Source organism: Triticum aestivum, chromosome 5B (assembly GCF_018294505.1).
Source record: "Triticum aestivum cultivar Chinese Spring chromosome 5B, IWGSC CS RefSeq v2.1, whole genome shotgun sequence".
In the NCBI taxonomy this organism is placed as follows: Eukaryota; Viridiplantae; Streptophyta; class Magnoliopsida; order Poales; family Poaceae; genus Triticum; species Triticum aestivum.
Window position 1 is genome coordinate 591,204,255 of NC_057807.1, and position 16,779 is coordinate 591,221,033.

Consider the following 16,779-nt stretch of genomic DNA (forward strand, 5'->3'; position numbering starts at 1 on the left):
ATTAGCTTTCAGATTGTAATTCGTTATTGCTAACAGTATGCTTAATATATATGTGCAGATTGCATTTTTGGTAATGCACCATGTGAAGAAATTATGGATGAAACATTTCATTGTACTTGATTTGATTGTTGAAACTGAACCATGAAATGGTGAAAAAAGATTGCATAGATATTTATGTGCAATCATGCAGATGTCACATAAATTTGCATAAAATGCTCCATTGGCCTTATTTGAATGGTCAAACAGAACTATGTAATGGTGATGCTGAATGTTTGCTGGTCCATGAAGTGGTACACATGCTCAACATTTTTTTTCTCGAAAACTGAGTTTCATTAAATCATCATATCGAGCTCATACAACCGTACTAAGCTAATACTCGACCTCTGTATATCTTGATGCACAAAACCAACCTGTACAAAACACAACACGGATAAAAAAAGTAAGGACGAAAAAAGTAAAGAAGCAAATAAGAAAGATGCGTAGGTTTCTGGACGGTATGTCCAAAGATCACACCACCATCCATGATGGGAGAAAACCTCTCCAACCAGGTAGACATGGATGTAAAGAGATCCATATCCTCCGGCCTCTGCAGGATAGGCCACATACAAAGTCAACATGTACATGCAGGAATAACCACCACGAAAGATGAAACAACTGTTTTGTTAAAAAAACACATCATTCCTGGATATAGACAAAGAGCCCAACATAAGACTACCACCATACGAGAATATGGTAAGAATTCATTTTAAATGTCTGCAACCAGTTGTCGAACATACTACGTACACTACGAGGGAGGGGGTAAAGGTTTGGAGCTACCTGCATTGTTGACCACACAACCCCAAAAAAACTTAAGATGTACTAGAGTCATCGACATGAGCTTCTCCCGAAGAAATTTGGTCCCAGAGCAAATCGTAAATAAGCTACTCCTCAAGCAAATCGACAAGATACGGATCAACAAATGCTTCAGAGGCTAAATGGATCTCATCATCAAAGATTCTCGAAGCAAGTGCAACTTGAAAAAAAAATCCTCAATGACATCAATGCTCCAGATCCACACACTCGAACCCTTGCTCTTTTAGCTAACTTCTGGATGCATTTTTGGTTTGTGTCTATCCTGGAACCAACAAAGATTGCGTAAGCACTCGGAGAACCTTAATGGATGGTAGCAATGAAAGAAGAATTGCAACAAAGTTGGGACATTGGTCAAAATACCAGTTTTGGCAGAGCACAATATCATCTGCACCAAATGAAAATTCCACGACAAGCAACATGAAGATGATCAAGTTGTGAGGAATAAAGCTCAACCTGTAGAACAAGGCTACACTCAGGTCAAAGTGCTGATTTTGGTGAGGCATATGCACTAGTTACACGTTTCTAAGCAATTTGAATCTTACTTGCTTACACTAACTATCATAATACCGCTTTATCAAATGGATGTGGAAAGAGCAACCTCTATGTTTTGAAGACTTGAGGAATCCAGACAAAGTTTCCACTCTATGCAGTAAAAAAAAGTTTACAAGCTTCACAAAGCACTCTATGGCCTCAAGCAAGCTCCTCAAGCTGGGTATGATTGCCTCAAGTGTTTTCTGAAGGCAAAGAGCTCCAAAGGATCCACTAATTACACTATATTCACTAAGTCGTATGATGGTAATTTATTTGTGTGCATATGTGGACGATATTATCTTCGGTTGTACTAACCAACGTTACAACAAAGAATTTTGCAAGATGATGGCCAAAGAATATGCTATGTTCATGATAGGAGAACTCAATATTTTCCTCGGTCTTCAAGTCTGGCAGCAGAAGAATGAAAATTTCATCTCTCGGGAGAAATACCTCAAGGATTGCATGAAGAAATTTGGCATGGAGAATGCCAAAGGCATCAACACATCGATGCTTACCAATGGTAACCTCAACTCCAGTGAAAAAGGTAAATTGTTTGACGAGAAGGTATATCACTCCCTTATTGGTTATCTTCTATATCTATGTTATGCAGTGTTTGCATGTCTGCATGATTTCAAGCCACGCTGAAGAACCATGTTGGTTATATAGATAAAATCCAAGTGCATGTATGCAGTTGCAAGTTAAGACCTTAAGCCATGGCTTATTTTGCTAATATTTCTTTCTCTCTTAGAACCTTGTGTATTTGTTCCGGGAAACTAGAATTCTTAGTGACGACAATAGCTTGCAAGAACCATCTTTCAATTAGCAATTCTTCATGTGGGTTCGATACCTAGGGTCACCTCTGAGTCAAAAGGAAGGTACTATCTATATTCGAAATCGGATCAAAGGTAATCACCACACATCTGCAAACGATCACCAATATTTTGGTCGGAAAAGGGATGCAATTCTTTTACCTCTTGGGCATATTGTTGAACACTTGGGGGCCATGGACCTCAGTCACGATGGTGGCGGCTGAACAAGCTGGAGGAGGGGGAAGGGGTGGCCAAAGAAGTGCTACAAGCCGCTGAACATGGAGGAGGAGGCGGCATGGATGCCTTCTTCTTCGTCATCTTCTTCTTCACCGTCACCTCGGTGAGGGCCTTCCCAGCCTCTGTTGGCTTCCTCATCTGCTTCCTGCCGACCGTTGCAAGAGGATGGTGAGCGGTCTTCATCGTGCTGCCACGACGTTGCCACTAGTCTTTGTTGACGGCACGGCGGCCCGCACCATGTTTTTAGTACCGAGCCGCTTCCTTCGTGCGGACAACAACACATGGGTTGATTTTGGTGGCATAGCGTTGGTGGGAGTGGCCAGCGGGGTTGCGGAGGAGTCCCACGGCTCCATTCCGTCGGAATCGGGTCCTCCGGTGACATGGGCGGTGACTTTGGGCACTAATGGTAGAAACTGTAGATAGACACAGGCGGGATTAGCGAGGAGAGAAACTTTACTAAAAATTGAAATCGACAGGTTATATTTGAGAGAGAAGACCTACTTTTCTGGCCTAACTCCTCGAAATTTTGAGTTAACCAAATAAGGGATCAGTAGGTTTGGTTAATTCCTCAAAACCAAATTTTTGAGGAGTTAACCGATTATAAAGGATTGGGGATTGGTTAGAGATGCTCCAACTGCTTGGGATGGGATGTGCACATCTTTTTTTAGGGGCTTGCCAAAACTTTATTGATCAATATGAATGTTTAGTGGGATACAAGCTAGTTCATGAGGATTGAAAAGCCACACATGGTGCCCCTCATCAAGCGAAGTAGAGAATTTGGCTAGGCTATGAGCTTCATGATTTGATTCTCCACCTTCAAAGATAACATCGCAAGTCATGAAGTGTGTTATCCGCAACAATTTCTCTGATGACTGTAATGTAAGGACCTTCTATTCCTTCCTTGATGTTATCAACAATTGGCTTACAGTCGCATGCAACAACGACTCTAGGCAGGTAAAGGTCTTCAACCAAAACTAGTGCTTCATGAAAAGCAAGGGTATCCAAAGTTGTCGGTTCGATAACGCCTAGGAAAACCATTGACGACCAAGGAATCTTTCATCTTGATCCCTGCACACTGCCGCTGCAGCACCAATCTCCCCCCCTCCATCGACATGTATCCCAGCACGATCAGCAGAGGTGGCTTCCGTGAATTAGACCTTGCAACAGATTGAGAACCCTGATGAGGAACGTTTCTAAGAACCGCCTTGATACAATCAAGCTCAGCAATGTACCTCTCAACAAATACGAGATGCGCACAACTAGGAGAAGATGCGTGCGTGCTATATCATGTTGCTGGGCCTCGCCCCATTACCTGCTCTAGTAAGCCCTTGCCTTGTTTCGACAGGGAATCCTATTCCCCGTGTACGACGAGGGGTAGAGAGCAAACGTGCACCCATGGGATGTGAGCCCCTTAGTGTCGGCCATTCCGGTTTTTCTCCCTACAAGTTTTGGGAAGGTTCTAGATCTTTCCTTGAACTATTTTTTCTTTCTTTTATTATTATTTTTTCCTTTTTAAAATACATAATTTTTTTCAAAATCGTGAAGTTATTTCAATCCGCAAATGTTCCTTCAACTTCATGAACATTTTTAAAAATCATTGTGAATCATAAAGTAAAATAATAGAAATTACTGAACAAATTTTCAAATTCTTGAAACGTTTTTATGAACTTTTTTTAAAACCACGAATAATTTAAAATTCGTAAAATGTTCTCATGAATTTATTGTAAACACCGTTTTTTTCTCAAAATTCGTGAAGAATTACTAAATTTCTGAACTTTTGAAATACAAGAACAATTTTCAAATTCATGATTTTTTTTTTGAAATGTGAGAACAATTTTCAAATGAGTGATTATTTGAATTTGTGAAACTTTTTTGAAATTCGAAATATTTTTTAAATTAGTGAACATGTTTATAGTTATTTATTTATTTAAAATCTAAACATATTTTTATTTTTAAATATCTGGATTTTTTGTAAAAAAATTAAAACTAAAAATAAGAATATAAAAACAAAAAATAAAAAACGAAATAGGGCCCGTCAAGCGTCAACAGGCGAGATCGCGAAAAAAAAGCAGCTCCAGCCCACTTGAGGCAGACCGGGGCACCGGGCCACACGCGCCTAAATTGGCCTGCACTGGCACTGCCCCCCCATTGCCGAAGTGCCGAACGCATCCTCACTTCCTCAGCTCGGATTTTCCGCGAACAGGGTTTCCACCCGCCGCTGTCGAGTGTTCTCCGTTTCTCTCGTCTAGGTTTCCATCCATCGGAGAAGGCAGATGGGTTCCATGGGAGGAACTGGAACTCCGTTAGCAGGAGTAATAAATATGTACAATGGTAGATTTTTGAACCTCCTAATTGCCAAACAATTCGGTTTAGCTCTGGTTTATGGTCCTATTTCGGAATAGCTGGCGACCTCTTCTAGTTCAAGTCGGATTAGGGACCCCCTCCGTTTCCGATTAGGAGAGGGGGGGGGGTTGCTTACCGGAGCAGCAACTGCATATAAATAAGACAGACCAATCTCGACAGACAAACAATACAAACGCGCATCGGTTTTCTCCCAAGAATCACCACCAGTGAGATTCGAAGTGCAGAAGACTCATTGGGTTCCCCATGGAGCTACATAATAATGATTCGCCCTGCCAAGTAAGTTCAAATTTACATGTTACTTGTTATATAACGTGGTATGTCGATAATCATTCATACTTTGGTTATCTATAAGCTCCTACGTGTGATGCGTGTGTACCTGACTACTAGTTGGGTCATTTATTATGGAACGGAGGGAGTATATGTTTGTAACTCCTCTATGTCCGGCACTTCTGAATTTATTTACTCAGTACTAAATAAAACCTATTTTATTTATGCAGCAATCAGAGGCGGAAGACAGACTTAGTGCACTGACTGATGATATTTTGCTGTCTATCTTGATGAGATCTGGCCTAATTACAGCTGCAAGGACAAGTGTACTCTCTACACGTTGGAGAAATCTGCCTTGGTTGCTGCCTGAGCTCAACGTTGATGTCAAGGATTTCCTATCTGTTCCACACCCAGATCCAATTGAGGCAAATGACATGCATGACGCGATGGTGTCCCTTACCAAAGCAGTCAGGAGCTTCTTTGATAAGCCTCGGAGAGAATCAACCCTCACAAACCTGCAGCTCAAGCTCTATTCGATCAACACCTTCTCAAGCGACATCGGCCCGCTAGTGTGCGACGCGATCGACAGTGGCTTGCTGAAAGATTTGGATCTCACGATCCTCGATGAGACGGAACCGCGCGACTGTAATGATCCTCATATGCTACGGCTTGCCGACGGCATGGACCATTTCTTCAATGCCTACCCTAGTGTGTTCCATTGCCTCACAAGGCTTTCTCTCCACAATGTGTGCTTTTACGAGTTGGACATGCACCATCTCCTGTTTGACCGTTGCACACAATTGAAGTATCTAAGACTCTTTCATTGTGACGCTGGTCGTGGCTTTCTGTGGAAGATAGATGCACCAAGCTCGAAACTCCGTGTTCTGGAGCTCGACACGTGTTGCTTCGGGAGGCTTGACCTGCTCTGCCTTCCGAAACTGGAGAGGCTTCATTGGGACACCTGGGAATCTGAAAATGCACCATTGTCTTTTGGTTCTGTTCCCTCTCTTGGAGAATTACACCTTGCAAATGGGTCCGAACTTAATCAGAATGTGATCAAGTTAAGTGAACTTCTACGTGGCACCACGGGCATACATACTCTAACGCTGGATTTTATAGGAGAAAATGTAAGTACTAGTTGAAGTTTTCTATTCGCCATGTTTTCACAGTTATCCTAGTGACATCGTAGATATGTTTCTTTGTTATAGATAATAATGACATGGCTGTGTTTGGTAATTCCCAACACATAGGTTGGCAAATGCGCAAGAAAGCAACATTTTAATGAAACCCTGCTCTATTCTATGGTAAATCGACGTGTTTTTTTTGGTATGAGACACATCATCATGTAAAAGTTTATCCTAGTCAAAAGTTTAGTTAAATTGTATTTTATTTTGATACATTCACAATTGAAGTGTGACTTTTTCGAAAAAGAATGTGTCCCAATTGATTCAATCATTTCTTAGAATGGAGTTCTCTCACCAAGTACATTTTGCCAATATGTCAGTGATTTTGTACTTCTGTGACATATTTTTTAACTATGTAGATTTGCGTTTGCGCATCCTATGAAATTTAATCCAAATTTATTTATCTTTGGCCAGCTTTGGATGCAACCTGAAATGAAGCAACTCAGCTCTGCATTCAGCAAGCTAAGGATGCTGTCCATACTTGGTATCTTTGTTGAATTTGACCTTATATGGACGACAGCCCTTCTTGAGGCAGCCCCTTTTGTTGAAATATTACAAGTTCAGGTGAGTTGTGTCGTTTCTGACTAAGAACGTTTTGCCAGCTTCAGTAATGAGTATGTTTTTCCCATTTTAAAATACTTTTATGATCTTCATAATCTCATATTCAAACTGTATGTTATGCTGTTTTTTTTTCATTCTGTACATTGAATTGCTGCTGAACCTGAAAATTTAAACTACAAGCCTATATCTATATAACTATTCCTAATGCAAATGCAGGTATATGACCATTTATGCGATATCGATGGCGAGGTCAGACTGCAGCGCTTCCCTGAGAGAAGGAGCCCTCGGTGGGAGATGGACTGCCGCGGCTCCAAGAACCTTCTACTGAGAGAGCTCCAAATTATTTGTTTTAAGCCGCTAAAGCAGCAGCTGGCATTCACAAGGGCTATGCTGGAGCGAGCACCCAATTTGCAGAAAATAATTTTGAGAGATGAGTCATGTGAGACATGTGATGACCTTGGGCAGCCGCCGCCCTGTTCTTCTGCAGAGCGTCTTTTCCCAGAGAGCAAGGATGAGCAGGAAAGGGTGGTCAGGCGAATTACAGATGGTGTGATGTTCTCAGGCCAAGTAATTTTTGATGATCGTAAGAAGCTGTAGATAGATACCTGCTTTCTGATGGCTTGCTATATTCAGAGGCAAATTGTTTTCCATTTTCAAAAAGTTGTCGAAAAAAATTTGAATGCTCACTGTAGCTGCAGATGGCTTGTTAATTTGTGTTGAACGATTGTTAATAAATGTATGCACGACCCAAGCCAATCCTCTGCTATTTTTATCTCTCTTCATAATTTGTGCCATGTATTGGACTTTCTTAACTCAATGATACTTCTAATAGTAGGTTCTGCCAGCGCCTTTAAAGCGAGAAGAAAGCGCCTTTAAACGTGGTGGTTGCTTTATTTATTTATAAAGCGAGAAGAAAGCTTGTTTCATTATTAAGTGGACTCTGCTATTTGTCCAGAACTCCAGATGATCTTCAGAAGATGGCTGCAGCTACTGATAAAACGAGCAAGTCAAGTTGATTTCCATGCTTTTATGTAGGCAATCACCTCTCGTACTTCATTCTTGCCACATACCAACTCAAGGATTTAGAACTGCGAGATACTACTATGAAAGAGTAAAATGTGCATTAAAGATTATTTTTCTTTACTGGACTGAACCTAGTGAATTTTCCACTTTCTACTGAAAAGTTGCTTTTAGTTGAACAACTCACATGCCATGTATTTTAGTTGAACACAATCTGTTTATTCCTAGTTTCATGTATTTTGTCCTGGTGCTGTTTATGTCAACCTTGCATTGTTCAAAAAAAAAAACTAAACATTGTAACTGTACCAGTTGTCATCACAGCTGACATTCGTACGTTTTCCATCCATTCAAGTTTCTTGTATCTTGTCCTAGACTGAGTCGCCGGCGTCGTCCTCCTGCACCGCCCGCCGGCCGCCGCACCGGCGCGACCGCCTGCCTGATCCTTCATGGCGCCGGACGTCGCCAACCTCGGCCGATCGCTACGACCGCGCGGAGTCGCAGTTGGAGAGTAGGGAGGAGGTACGGACGAGAACGCGACGGACCCGTGTTGTGCGGTGGCTTCAAGCTCGGCTCGTCCCTACATGTCACAGACAGCGAGCGGAACCAAAGGGAGAAAAGGGAAGCCGTAATACTGGGCCACGGTGTTTTTGTCGGCCCTGTTTGAAGCCCAAACGAACGAGAGGCTGGCCTGCTCTTTCGTCGCGTTCCGTTTAGTACCACCTCGCTTGCGGAGGGGGGACGCGCGGCCGAGGTAGCTATAAAACGAGGGGAGGGCAACTTTGAAACTCATACCTTTCTCGGCCTTTTGGCTAAGATCAAGTGTAGTATTTGTTCTTATCAGTTTAATATCTGATATGTGGGTCATGTGCCCACAATGATATTAAATTTATTTTTTATGGGGGAGGGTCCACCACAGTGGCTTGCCATTGGGGCCCTCAAGTGTCGTCTGGGCGTTGCACTACAGCCCAGGCAGGCGCACCCCAACCAAATCAAAGTTTAAACATTCATGCCCCTTGAAACTGCATATAAATTTTCTTGGACAAACTCCTATGATCCTCTTCAAGTCACAACATGCTTTGAACAATCTGAAGTGCTCTTGGTTGGCCTCACATTTCGAACTTGATTGAGCAAGGACAAGAAGTGTCACACTGAAGGTAAGATCAGGTTACCATGTTTGTGTTTGCTTTAGTGTCAGTACCGCTTCTGTTGACAGGTTGTTGATTTTCTTGCTGTCTCGAGTCAAACTGGCCTACTCTGTTTATTTGGAACTTGTTTCAGCTGCTGATGGGGAAATTTACAACACCGGCATTCTGAACTTGTTGCAGCTTATGATGGAGCAAAGCTACGATTGAGAACGTTGGTGTATTAACTCTCATCCTTTTTAGTGGTTAATTGCGATCTGATGTGTTGAGCTGAGCTGAGCCATGTGATGTGTTTTGTTTCTTCAAGCATTTCCTTATCCATGTGATGTGTTGAGCTGAGCCACGACTGAGTAGTGCCCGTGCCCGCCCAACTTCACATAAACTTGTTTTCCTTTTTGTAGGTGCATGAGTACAGAACTAATGTGTCAGTAATGTTGAAGAACAGAGATCTGTACCATTTGCATTGCACGTAGATCTTGTTTTGTACTCCCTCCGTTCGAAATTACTTGTTTTGGAAATGGATATATCTAGAACTAAAATACGTCTAGATATATCCATTTTCGCGACAAGTAATTCCGAACGGAGAGAGTACGTAGTTATACATTGATAAGGATCAAAGCCATTAAATAAGATGTACTCCCTCCGTTCCCAAATATAAGTCTTTTTAGAAATTCCAACAAGTGACTACGTACGGAGCAAAATGAGTGAATCTACACTCTAAAATATATCTACATACATCCTATGTTGTATTCCATTTAAAATGTCTAAAAAAATTTATATTTAGGAATGGAGGGAGTACAACGCTGTATCGCGAATGTGTGACCAGCGTCAGAGGATGCTATCATCTCCTTGTTTTCCTGACTATGCCTGTTATGTATGAATTCCTCACGTACATCATTTTCCCTGATCAGTCTTCTAGAGTTGGAGAATAGAGTAAGTGTTTTGAAGAAAGAACCATCAGTACCCACTGCAGCCATTGGTGGGCTATTCAAGCTTCTGAGCCATGACGGGAACTCGCAACCGAAAAGGACTTCTCTGTCGATGCTTCGAGGGATATCATTGGATACAAAAAATGTCTAAACTCTCATAAAGGACATATACGGTCGATTTGAGGGTGCGCGGTAAAGATTCCCTTGCAACCATATCATCATATATGTTATTTCCACCGTAGTTGCATTTAGCAAAACTTATTTACCTAGAAATCTAAATTGCAAAAATTAATGTATGTTTGCCCCGTTATAACATGTGAGCAATTATCTAGTAAAAGGATCTCCAAAGATGTGCATCAAAACAGACATATCAAATGTCCACCGACAGGTTCAGACGTGTCCACACTCCACAGGCAGCAGATAGGGGGCGGCTATCTGACCCGGTGCACCAAATGTTGTTCATCCAGATGGGCACCCCTTTGAGCTTCATCCAACAATGTGTCAACGTGAAGGGCTAGCCCTCCATCTTTTGGTAAATCGCAGATGTGTGCAGGCTATACAATGACGTGATCATCAAGTTGCAACATCGAGTGAATCAAAGAATTGACCGTGTAGAGCAACAACAAAACTTACGATCTTCATGATTTACATGCATGTTGGCCAACATGGCAACGTTTGAAATGATGTATCACTTGTGAAGTAGCGATTTCACATCCCGACCATGGATCCCATCCAAATTGTGGGGCGTGTACTACTTATGCTCGTGAAACTAAGAATGCACATGCTGGCAAAATATTATGCCCTTTTGCTTTATGCCTACAAACCCCACACTTGTGGCCCTTCACACGCCACACACCAATAAATCTTCCCTCACCGAGTATCCCCTCCTCCTCAATCGTGCTTGCTTCATTTTAAGGAGGAAAAGGTAAAAAAACTCAATGACTTTTTACTGAACACTTGCTAGCATGGTGTCCGCGATGGACGACATCGGTAGAAGGCAGACGATACCTGGGTTGCGGACGGATGCAAGGTGCAACGGTGGGTAAGTACAAGACGCCCGAGTGGAGCAACGGAGCTCCGGAAAGAACCGGGCGCTGGCCGGAGTGCTATAGACGCCACGATGGTCTGGTGGGTGCGGATAGGGGGAGAGGGTGCGGGAAAAGGGCTCCGGAAGGGGGGATTTGGATGGGCCGGGTGTGTCAGAGTCCGGTGTGGCAGCCGTCTGGACTCTCTCAAACCTCCCACACGCCTGTTTCCGGTTTGAAAAAAAATTCAAATGCATGTACTGGTCCGTAGACATTCGATACACTGCGTTGCATGTAAAAAGTGTCCGAATCATGTTGTCCGCACATTTTAGCAGCGTTTTGATGCACGGCCATGCCCTGACCAACTAAAAGTTCCTGGGTCGGATCCACACACACAACTCTCGAAACAAGAAAGTTACACTAAAAAAAAGAAACAAGAAAGTTGAAACAGCACAACGAGGCCAGTGGATCTGTGGCCGCAAAAGAAATCACTATTATCTACACTGTACATTATCATCCGCCCCCAGCCAACGAAGGAGCTGACGCCGACGAGACGCTGTTATCCGCACAAGTTTCCATCGTCGACATCCGGCTCCGGTGCATTCTCTCGCCCTTGTCATTTCGCTTTCCAACTTGCGTGTACATACATGCGCGCGCACACGCACGAGAGAGCCGTCAGTTCTTGGCTTCTTGCATGCCGCCGTTGACCGCCATGGCCCGGCGGCGGGTCCGGACGTGGGCTGCAGCCGTCGCCACGGGTGTGCTCGTCGTCGTCGTCGCTGCTGCTTCTGCTGCTGCGGCGGCGGGGGTCGAGGAGAAGCTGATGGTGGACATGACTCTCGTCCCAGGCGCCGCGTCGACGGGAGCAGGCAAGTCCACGTCCCCTTGAACATATCCTCTTTTCTCCTCCATCCGGTGGCATATTGTCTATGATGTGCATTTCCATTACGGAGTACCAATGGCGGCGCCGCGCGTCTGTGTTCCACTGCAGTGTGCCTCGACGGGAGCCCGCCGGCGTACCACCTCCACCAGGGCTCCGGCGCCGGCGCTCGCGGCTGGCTGCTCCAGTTCGAGGGCGGCGGTTGGTGCAACGACGCGCGGTCGTGCGCCCAGAGAGCCCGCATGTCACTAGGTTCGAGCAGCCTCATGAACAAGCTCGAGGTGTTCTCCGGATTGCTCAGCAACGATCCCGCCATGAACCCAGGTAAGGTACCTCGGCTCAATCCCTGAATTGTCTTTCAGTCAGCAACAAAGAAAACGAACACACACTTCAGAATTCTTCAGCTTCTTGCTTGCACCAAACAGTCACAATAATCCGGTAGGTAGCACTACCAACAACCAAGCTAGCTAGTTAGGTCCATGGTGAATTCAAGCTAACGGTCCTGCAAGGATTAATTGTTAGCATACATCTGCATCAGGTTTTTCAGGCCACTTGCAAGGTCCAAAAATTAAAAGTTCATAAAGTCTCGTCATTATTAGAATTTTTTTTCTGACACGGCATTGGCCAACAATTCAAGCAGATTTTTACAATTGGAATAGAGTGAAAATTCGATACTGCGATGGCGGCTCCTTTGCGGGCGATTCAGAGTTCAGAAATGGTGTAAGTATGCTTGCATTATTTCCTGCTGCTGCATGCGTTCAACAGAAGTTTGCTGCTCAGTGCTTGCCTCTACATATGCAGTCTTCAGTCATCTACATGAGAGGCCAGAGGATATGGGATGCAATCATCACCGATCTGTTCCTGAAAGGCCTTGCGAAAGCCGAAAAGGTTCATCACATCTCATCATTCACAACCTATATATATAATATACCTTCTGCATATTTGTTTTACTGCTCTCAGGCTAGACATCAATTAAGTCGGCCATGGTTTTGAGCAAGTTCTGAATCCTTCATCAGGTGCTGCTCTCAGGCTGCTCAGCAGGAGGTCTAGCTACGTTCTTCCACTGCGACGACCTCGAGGAGCGTCTCCGAGGTGTAGCCACGGTGAAATGCATGAGCGATGCAGGGTTTTTCCTTGATGTGTAAGTTGGAGCAAATCAAGCAAGAAAAAAAATACTTCTGAAATGTTGACTCTTTTTTCTCAAATGTGTTGAAAGGGCTTAGCGTCATTTCGCAGGGACGATATTTCCGGCCACAGCACCGTCAGGTCTTTCTTTAACGGGGTAGTCGATTTCCAGGTCCTTTTCACTAGCAAAATCCCTCTTCCGGTCTTCCCACAGTAAATTGGAAATATCTCTACGATGCCTTGGACCTTCTTGTTTTGAAATACTTCTTGCAATTTTTCAACTTTAATCTAGGGGGTTCAGAAGAATTTGAACAAAAACTGTTCGGATTCGACGGTAAAATCTTATCAGGTGAGGACTCTTTGGATTCCTATACTCTTCCTTGCTGGTAGAACCGAACCGCATTTTTACACCGCGCTTGTGCTAAACCATGCATAACTTCCCACCGTTTGTGTGCAGTGCTTTTTCCGGCAATATGCGCTTCGGAGCATGAGAGCCCCCTATTTCATCTTGAATTCAGCTTACGACGTATATCAGGTAAAACAAGACATGATACTACCTTACACATTTTTTTCAGCATCCGGTCACTAGTAACTACACATGCTTAACATTTTTTGGACAGTTTTTTCAAAATTTTGTGCCTCCTTCGTCTGATCCTAGAGGTCAATGGAGTCGCTGCAAGGCGGCCCTTAGCGCATGCAGCTCATCCCAAATTGCAACTCTCCAAGGTTACATTTTTGTGCTTTATACGGGTCTGTGAAATGTACATTAAACCAACGAACGCAAGGGTCTTGATTTAGTTATTGCTTTAACTCTTAAGGCAATTCAACCAATTTGTTGTCCTACATAAATATTCTCTTAAAAGAAGATCCTTGATTTAAGTTGCTGCCTTGAGGACATTTCTGAACTCATCTCCAGGCCTGAGAAGCGCAATGTTAATGGCTCTGAAACCGTTCGAAGGCGAATCGAAGGTGGGGATGTTCATCAATTCTTGCTTTTCACATTGCCAGAGCGAGTCTCAGGACACATGGTTTGCACCAAATTCCCCAAGACTACATGACAAGGTAGTACTAATAATTATTTACTCCCGTAAGAATAAGCTGTACTTGTTTGCACTAAAATCTTTTTGTTTCAGGCAATTGCGAAGCTTGTTGGTGATTGGTACTTTGAAAGGGGTGCCGCCCAAGAAGTTGACTGCCCCTATCCTTGTGACTCGACTTGTCACAACATTATACCATCTAACTAGGTTAGGCCACTGAGTTTTAGGGCGTCAAAACCTGTCACCGTTGATGGTGCCGACAGTCTAGCTTCGGCTTCTTGGCTTGCTCTTCTCCGTAGTCGAGCTTGCGCTCCAAGACATGGCTGGCGATGGAATTTTGCCATGAAAACATGTGTTCTCCCCCTGAAAGAAAGGAAAAGTTGTTTCATGAGACAAGGTAGAGATCAGAATGCCAGGAAATGTGCAGAAGGCCACCTATATAAGGGCTATCCGCTAATTACAACTCTAGTTATTATAGCCTAATTTTATTCAACAAAAAAAATTTAACAGTACAAAACTATCTGGAGACCGCCTGGCTTTGTCTTAGATACATGGAAAGAAAAAGAAAAACGAAAGGAATAAAGATGCTTTCATTGAGAGTTGAACTCAAGACCTCCCGCTTACTAAACGGGTGCTCTAACCAACTGAGCTATGAAAGCTTTTCGCATAGAAATAATTATTTATTTACATGGACTGTATCGTCTTTGATAGATCTAATTACATCAATTTTGTGTTGAGAATGTTGAGACTTTAGAAAATTTGATTCAAGTCAAAACCCGTCACCGTTGATGGGTGCCGACAATCTAGCTTCGGTTTCTTGGCTTGCTTCTCCGTAGTCGAGCTTGTGCTCCAAGACATGGCTGACGATGGAATTTTGCCATTGAAACATGTGTTGTCCCCCTAAAAAAAGGAAAAAGTTGTTTCATCAAACAAGGTAGAGATCAGAATGGCAGGAAATGTGCAGGGGCTATCCGCTACTTACAACTCTAGTTGTAGCCTAATTTATTCAACAAAATTTTAACAGTTTGTCGTTGATACATGAGAAGAACAACAAATTTTTAACAGTTTGTCTTTGATACATGAGAAGAAAAAGGAAAAGTAAGAAAAACAGTTTGTCGTTGATACATGAGAAGAACAACAAATTTTTAACAGTTTGTCTTTGATACATGAGAAGAAAAAAGAAAGTAAGAAAAAGAAATTGCTTTCATTGAGAGTTGAACTCAAGACCTCCCGCTTACTAAACGGGTGCTCTAACCAACTGAGCTATGAAAGCTTTTGATATAAAATTAATTATTTACTTACATGGCCTATAACGTGTTTGCTAGATCTAATTATATCAATTTGGCATTGAGAATGTTGAGGCTTTAGAAAAATTGATTCAAGTCGAAACTAATATGCGAAGTAAAAAAGAAACGGGGGGAGTGCATTCTAAGAGCTTGAGGTAGACAACATCATCGAAAGTTGTAGGTAGGGGACTAGGGGTCACCAACTTACCATTGATGTTCCACTCATGGACAAGGGACTAAATCTGAAATAAATTCAAACATTACTCCTCCTCATGGATATGTCATAAATCACCAAAAACAAATTAGGGGAATCTAAGAGACGCACTTTCAGTTACTTTGGCGACTTTTGGAAGTCGGAACGAGTCCTTGGTTCTGGCCATGCTAGGGAGGGAGAGAATCAAAATCAACACAATCAAGTAGGCTTTGATTGGGGCATTTGTAGAAGGTGTAGGATTTTCAAACAAGAGGAACGGACGACGGTCCTTAGCCTGGCATCATGAACACCTCACCAACGGCGACATCCACCTGTGGGCTGAGATGATTTGAGATATTGGAACAAGTAGTGCACACGTTTGGTACAATGCATTGATGAAGCCATTTGCGTACAAACTGCAAAGGCCAAATTTTCACGGAGAAAAAAAAAGAAAAAAATGGAATTGCTTTCATTGAGAGTTGAACTCAAGACACCTCACCAACGGCGACATCCACCTGTGGGCTGAGATGATTTGAGATCTTGGAGCAAGTAGTGCACACGTTTGGTACAATGCATTGATGATGCGTACAAACTGCAAAGGCCAAATTTTCACGGAGGAAAAAAAAGAAAAAAATGGAATTGCTTTCATTGAGAGTTGAACTCAAGACCTCCCGCTTACTAAACGGGTGCTCTAACCAACTGAGCTATGAAAGCTTTTGCTGTGGAATTAATTATTGGCTTATACATCAAGTAAGTTGTGTTCGTCACCGGACGACAGAACGGTTTTCTTTTTCCGAATTTTGTTTCATGACTAAAGCCAGATAACTCTATGGGAAACTCTTTTAAAAATACAGTAAAACTCTGCTGTGCGCACTACTTCTAAGATCTCAAATCATCTTGGCCTTATGACGATCTTATGACTGCGTTGCCAAGTTGTTTATTTTCCTTATGCAAAATGTGAACTGTGTTAACTGTTAAGTATGCCGTAAAATCGCTCAACCACAAGGTAATCAGATGGCTGTTTATTTTCTGTCAACTGTGTTTACTCTTGCATTGTGCTCAGTAATCCATAACTGATACTCCCTCCGTTTGGAATTACTCGTCCAAAAAATGAATGTATCTAGATGTATTTTAATTGTAAGAAATGAATGTACCTAGATGTATTTTAGTTGTAGATGCATCCATTTTTATAACAAGTAATTTCGAACGGAGGGAGTATAATATAAGAACGTTATTGACATTAGTGTAGTATCAAAAACGTTCTTATATTATGGGACAGAGGGAGTAATACGTACTCCCTCCATCCGAAAAAATTAGTCCCAAGTTTGTCCTTCAAG

General features: G+C 42.8%; 2 protein-coding genes and 4 non-coding genes across 7 annotated transcripts; 3 read left to right on the plus strand and 3 right to left on the minus strand.

The window, feature by feature from the left end:
- The first annotated feature begins 4,954 nt into the window (after nt 1-4,954).
- LOC123117051 (F-box/FBD/LRR-repeat protein At5g56420) lies at nt 4,955-7,521 on the plus strand. Its single transcript, XM_044537902.1, has 4 exons — nt 4,955-5,069; nt 5,291-6,187; nt 6,659-6,808; nt 7,022-7,521. Exons 1-4 carry the CDS (start codon nt 5,037-5,039, stop codon nt 7,400-7,402), a joined length of 1,461 nt encoding a protein of 486 aa, XP_044393837.1. The 5' UTR covers nt 4,955-5,036; the 3' UTR covers nt 7,403-7,521.
- Nucleotides 7,522-8,613: 1,092 nt separating this feature from the next.
- Nucleotides 8,614-8,809, plus strand: LOC123117963 (U2 spliceosomal RNA). Its single transcript, XR_006457591.1, has one exon. It is a non-coding gene; the product is annotated as a U2 spliceosomal RNA (small nuclear RNA).
- Nucleotides 8,810-11,482: 2,673 nt separating this feature from the next.
- LOC123117052 (pectin acetylesterase 9) lies at nt 11,483-14,545 on the plus strand. Of its 2 annotated transcripts, XM_044537904.1 has the most exons (11): nt 11,493-11,790; nt 11,913-12,125; nt 12,442-12,521; nt 12,603-12,689; nt 12,818-12,942; nt 13,038-13,098; nt 13,219-13,275; nt 13,384-13,461; nt 13,547-13,652; nt 13,843-13,988; nt 14,060-14,538. In XM_044537904.1, the coding sequence occupies exons 1-11, from the start codon at nt 11,616-11,618 to the stop codon at nt 14,168-14,170; spliced, it is 1,239 nt and encodes a 412-aa protein (XP_044393839.1). In that variant the 5' UTR covers nt 11,493-11,615; the 3' UTR covers nt 14,171-14,538. The 2 variants fall into 2 exon arrangements, with proteins under 2 accessions (XP_044393838.1, XP_044393839.1); XM_044537903.1 differs by having other exon boundaries at nt 11,483-11,790; nt 12,442-12,689; nt 14,060-14,545.
- Nucleotides 14,546-14,548: 3 nt separating this feature from the next.
- TRNAT-AGU (transfer RNA threonine (anticodon AGU)) lies at nt 14,549-14,622 on the minus strand. Its single transcript has one exon. It is a non-coding gene; the product is annotated as a tRNA-Thr (tRNA).
- A 540-nt stretch (nt 14,623-15,162) lies between these two features.
- TRNAT-AGU (transfer RNA threonine (anticodon AGU)) lies at nt 15,163-15,236 on the minus strand. Its single transcript has one exon. It is a non-coding gene; the product is annotated as a tRNA-Thr (tRNA).
- An 846-nt stretch (nt 15,237-16,082) lies between these two features.
- TRNAT-AGU (transfer RNA threonine (anticodon AGU)) lies at nt 16,083-16,156 on the minus strand. The gene has a single exon. It is a non-coding gene; the product is annotated as a tRNA-Thr (tRNA).
- Between the last annotated feature and the right edge of the window lie 623 nt (nt 16,157-16,779).

Coding starts and splice junctions, on each gene's coding strand:
- LOC123117051 (XM_044537902.1), top strand. CDS start 5,037: ATGGAGCTACATAATAATGATTCGCCCTGCCAA. Junction 6,188..6,658: donor TGGATTTTATAGGAGAAAAT/GTAAGTACTAGT, acceptor ATCTTTGGCCAG/CTTTGGATGCAACCTGAAAT. Junction 6,809..7,021: donor TTGAAATATTACAAGTTCAG/GTGAGTTGTGTC, acceptor ATGCAAATGCAG/GTATATGACCATTTATGCGA.
- LOC123117052 (XM_044537903.1), top strand. CDS start 11,616: ATGCCGCCGTTGACCGCCATGGCCCGGCGGCGGGTCCGGACGTGGGCT. Junction 12,690..12,817: donor GCCTTGCGAAAGCCGAAAAG/GTTCATCACATC, acceptor ATCCTTCATCAG/GTGCTGCTCTCAGGCTGCTC. Junction 13,653..13,842: donor CCAAATTGCAACTCTCCAAG/GTTACATTTTTG, acceptor ACTCATCTCCAG/GCCTGAGAAGCGCAATGTTA.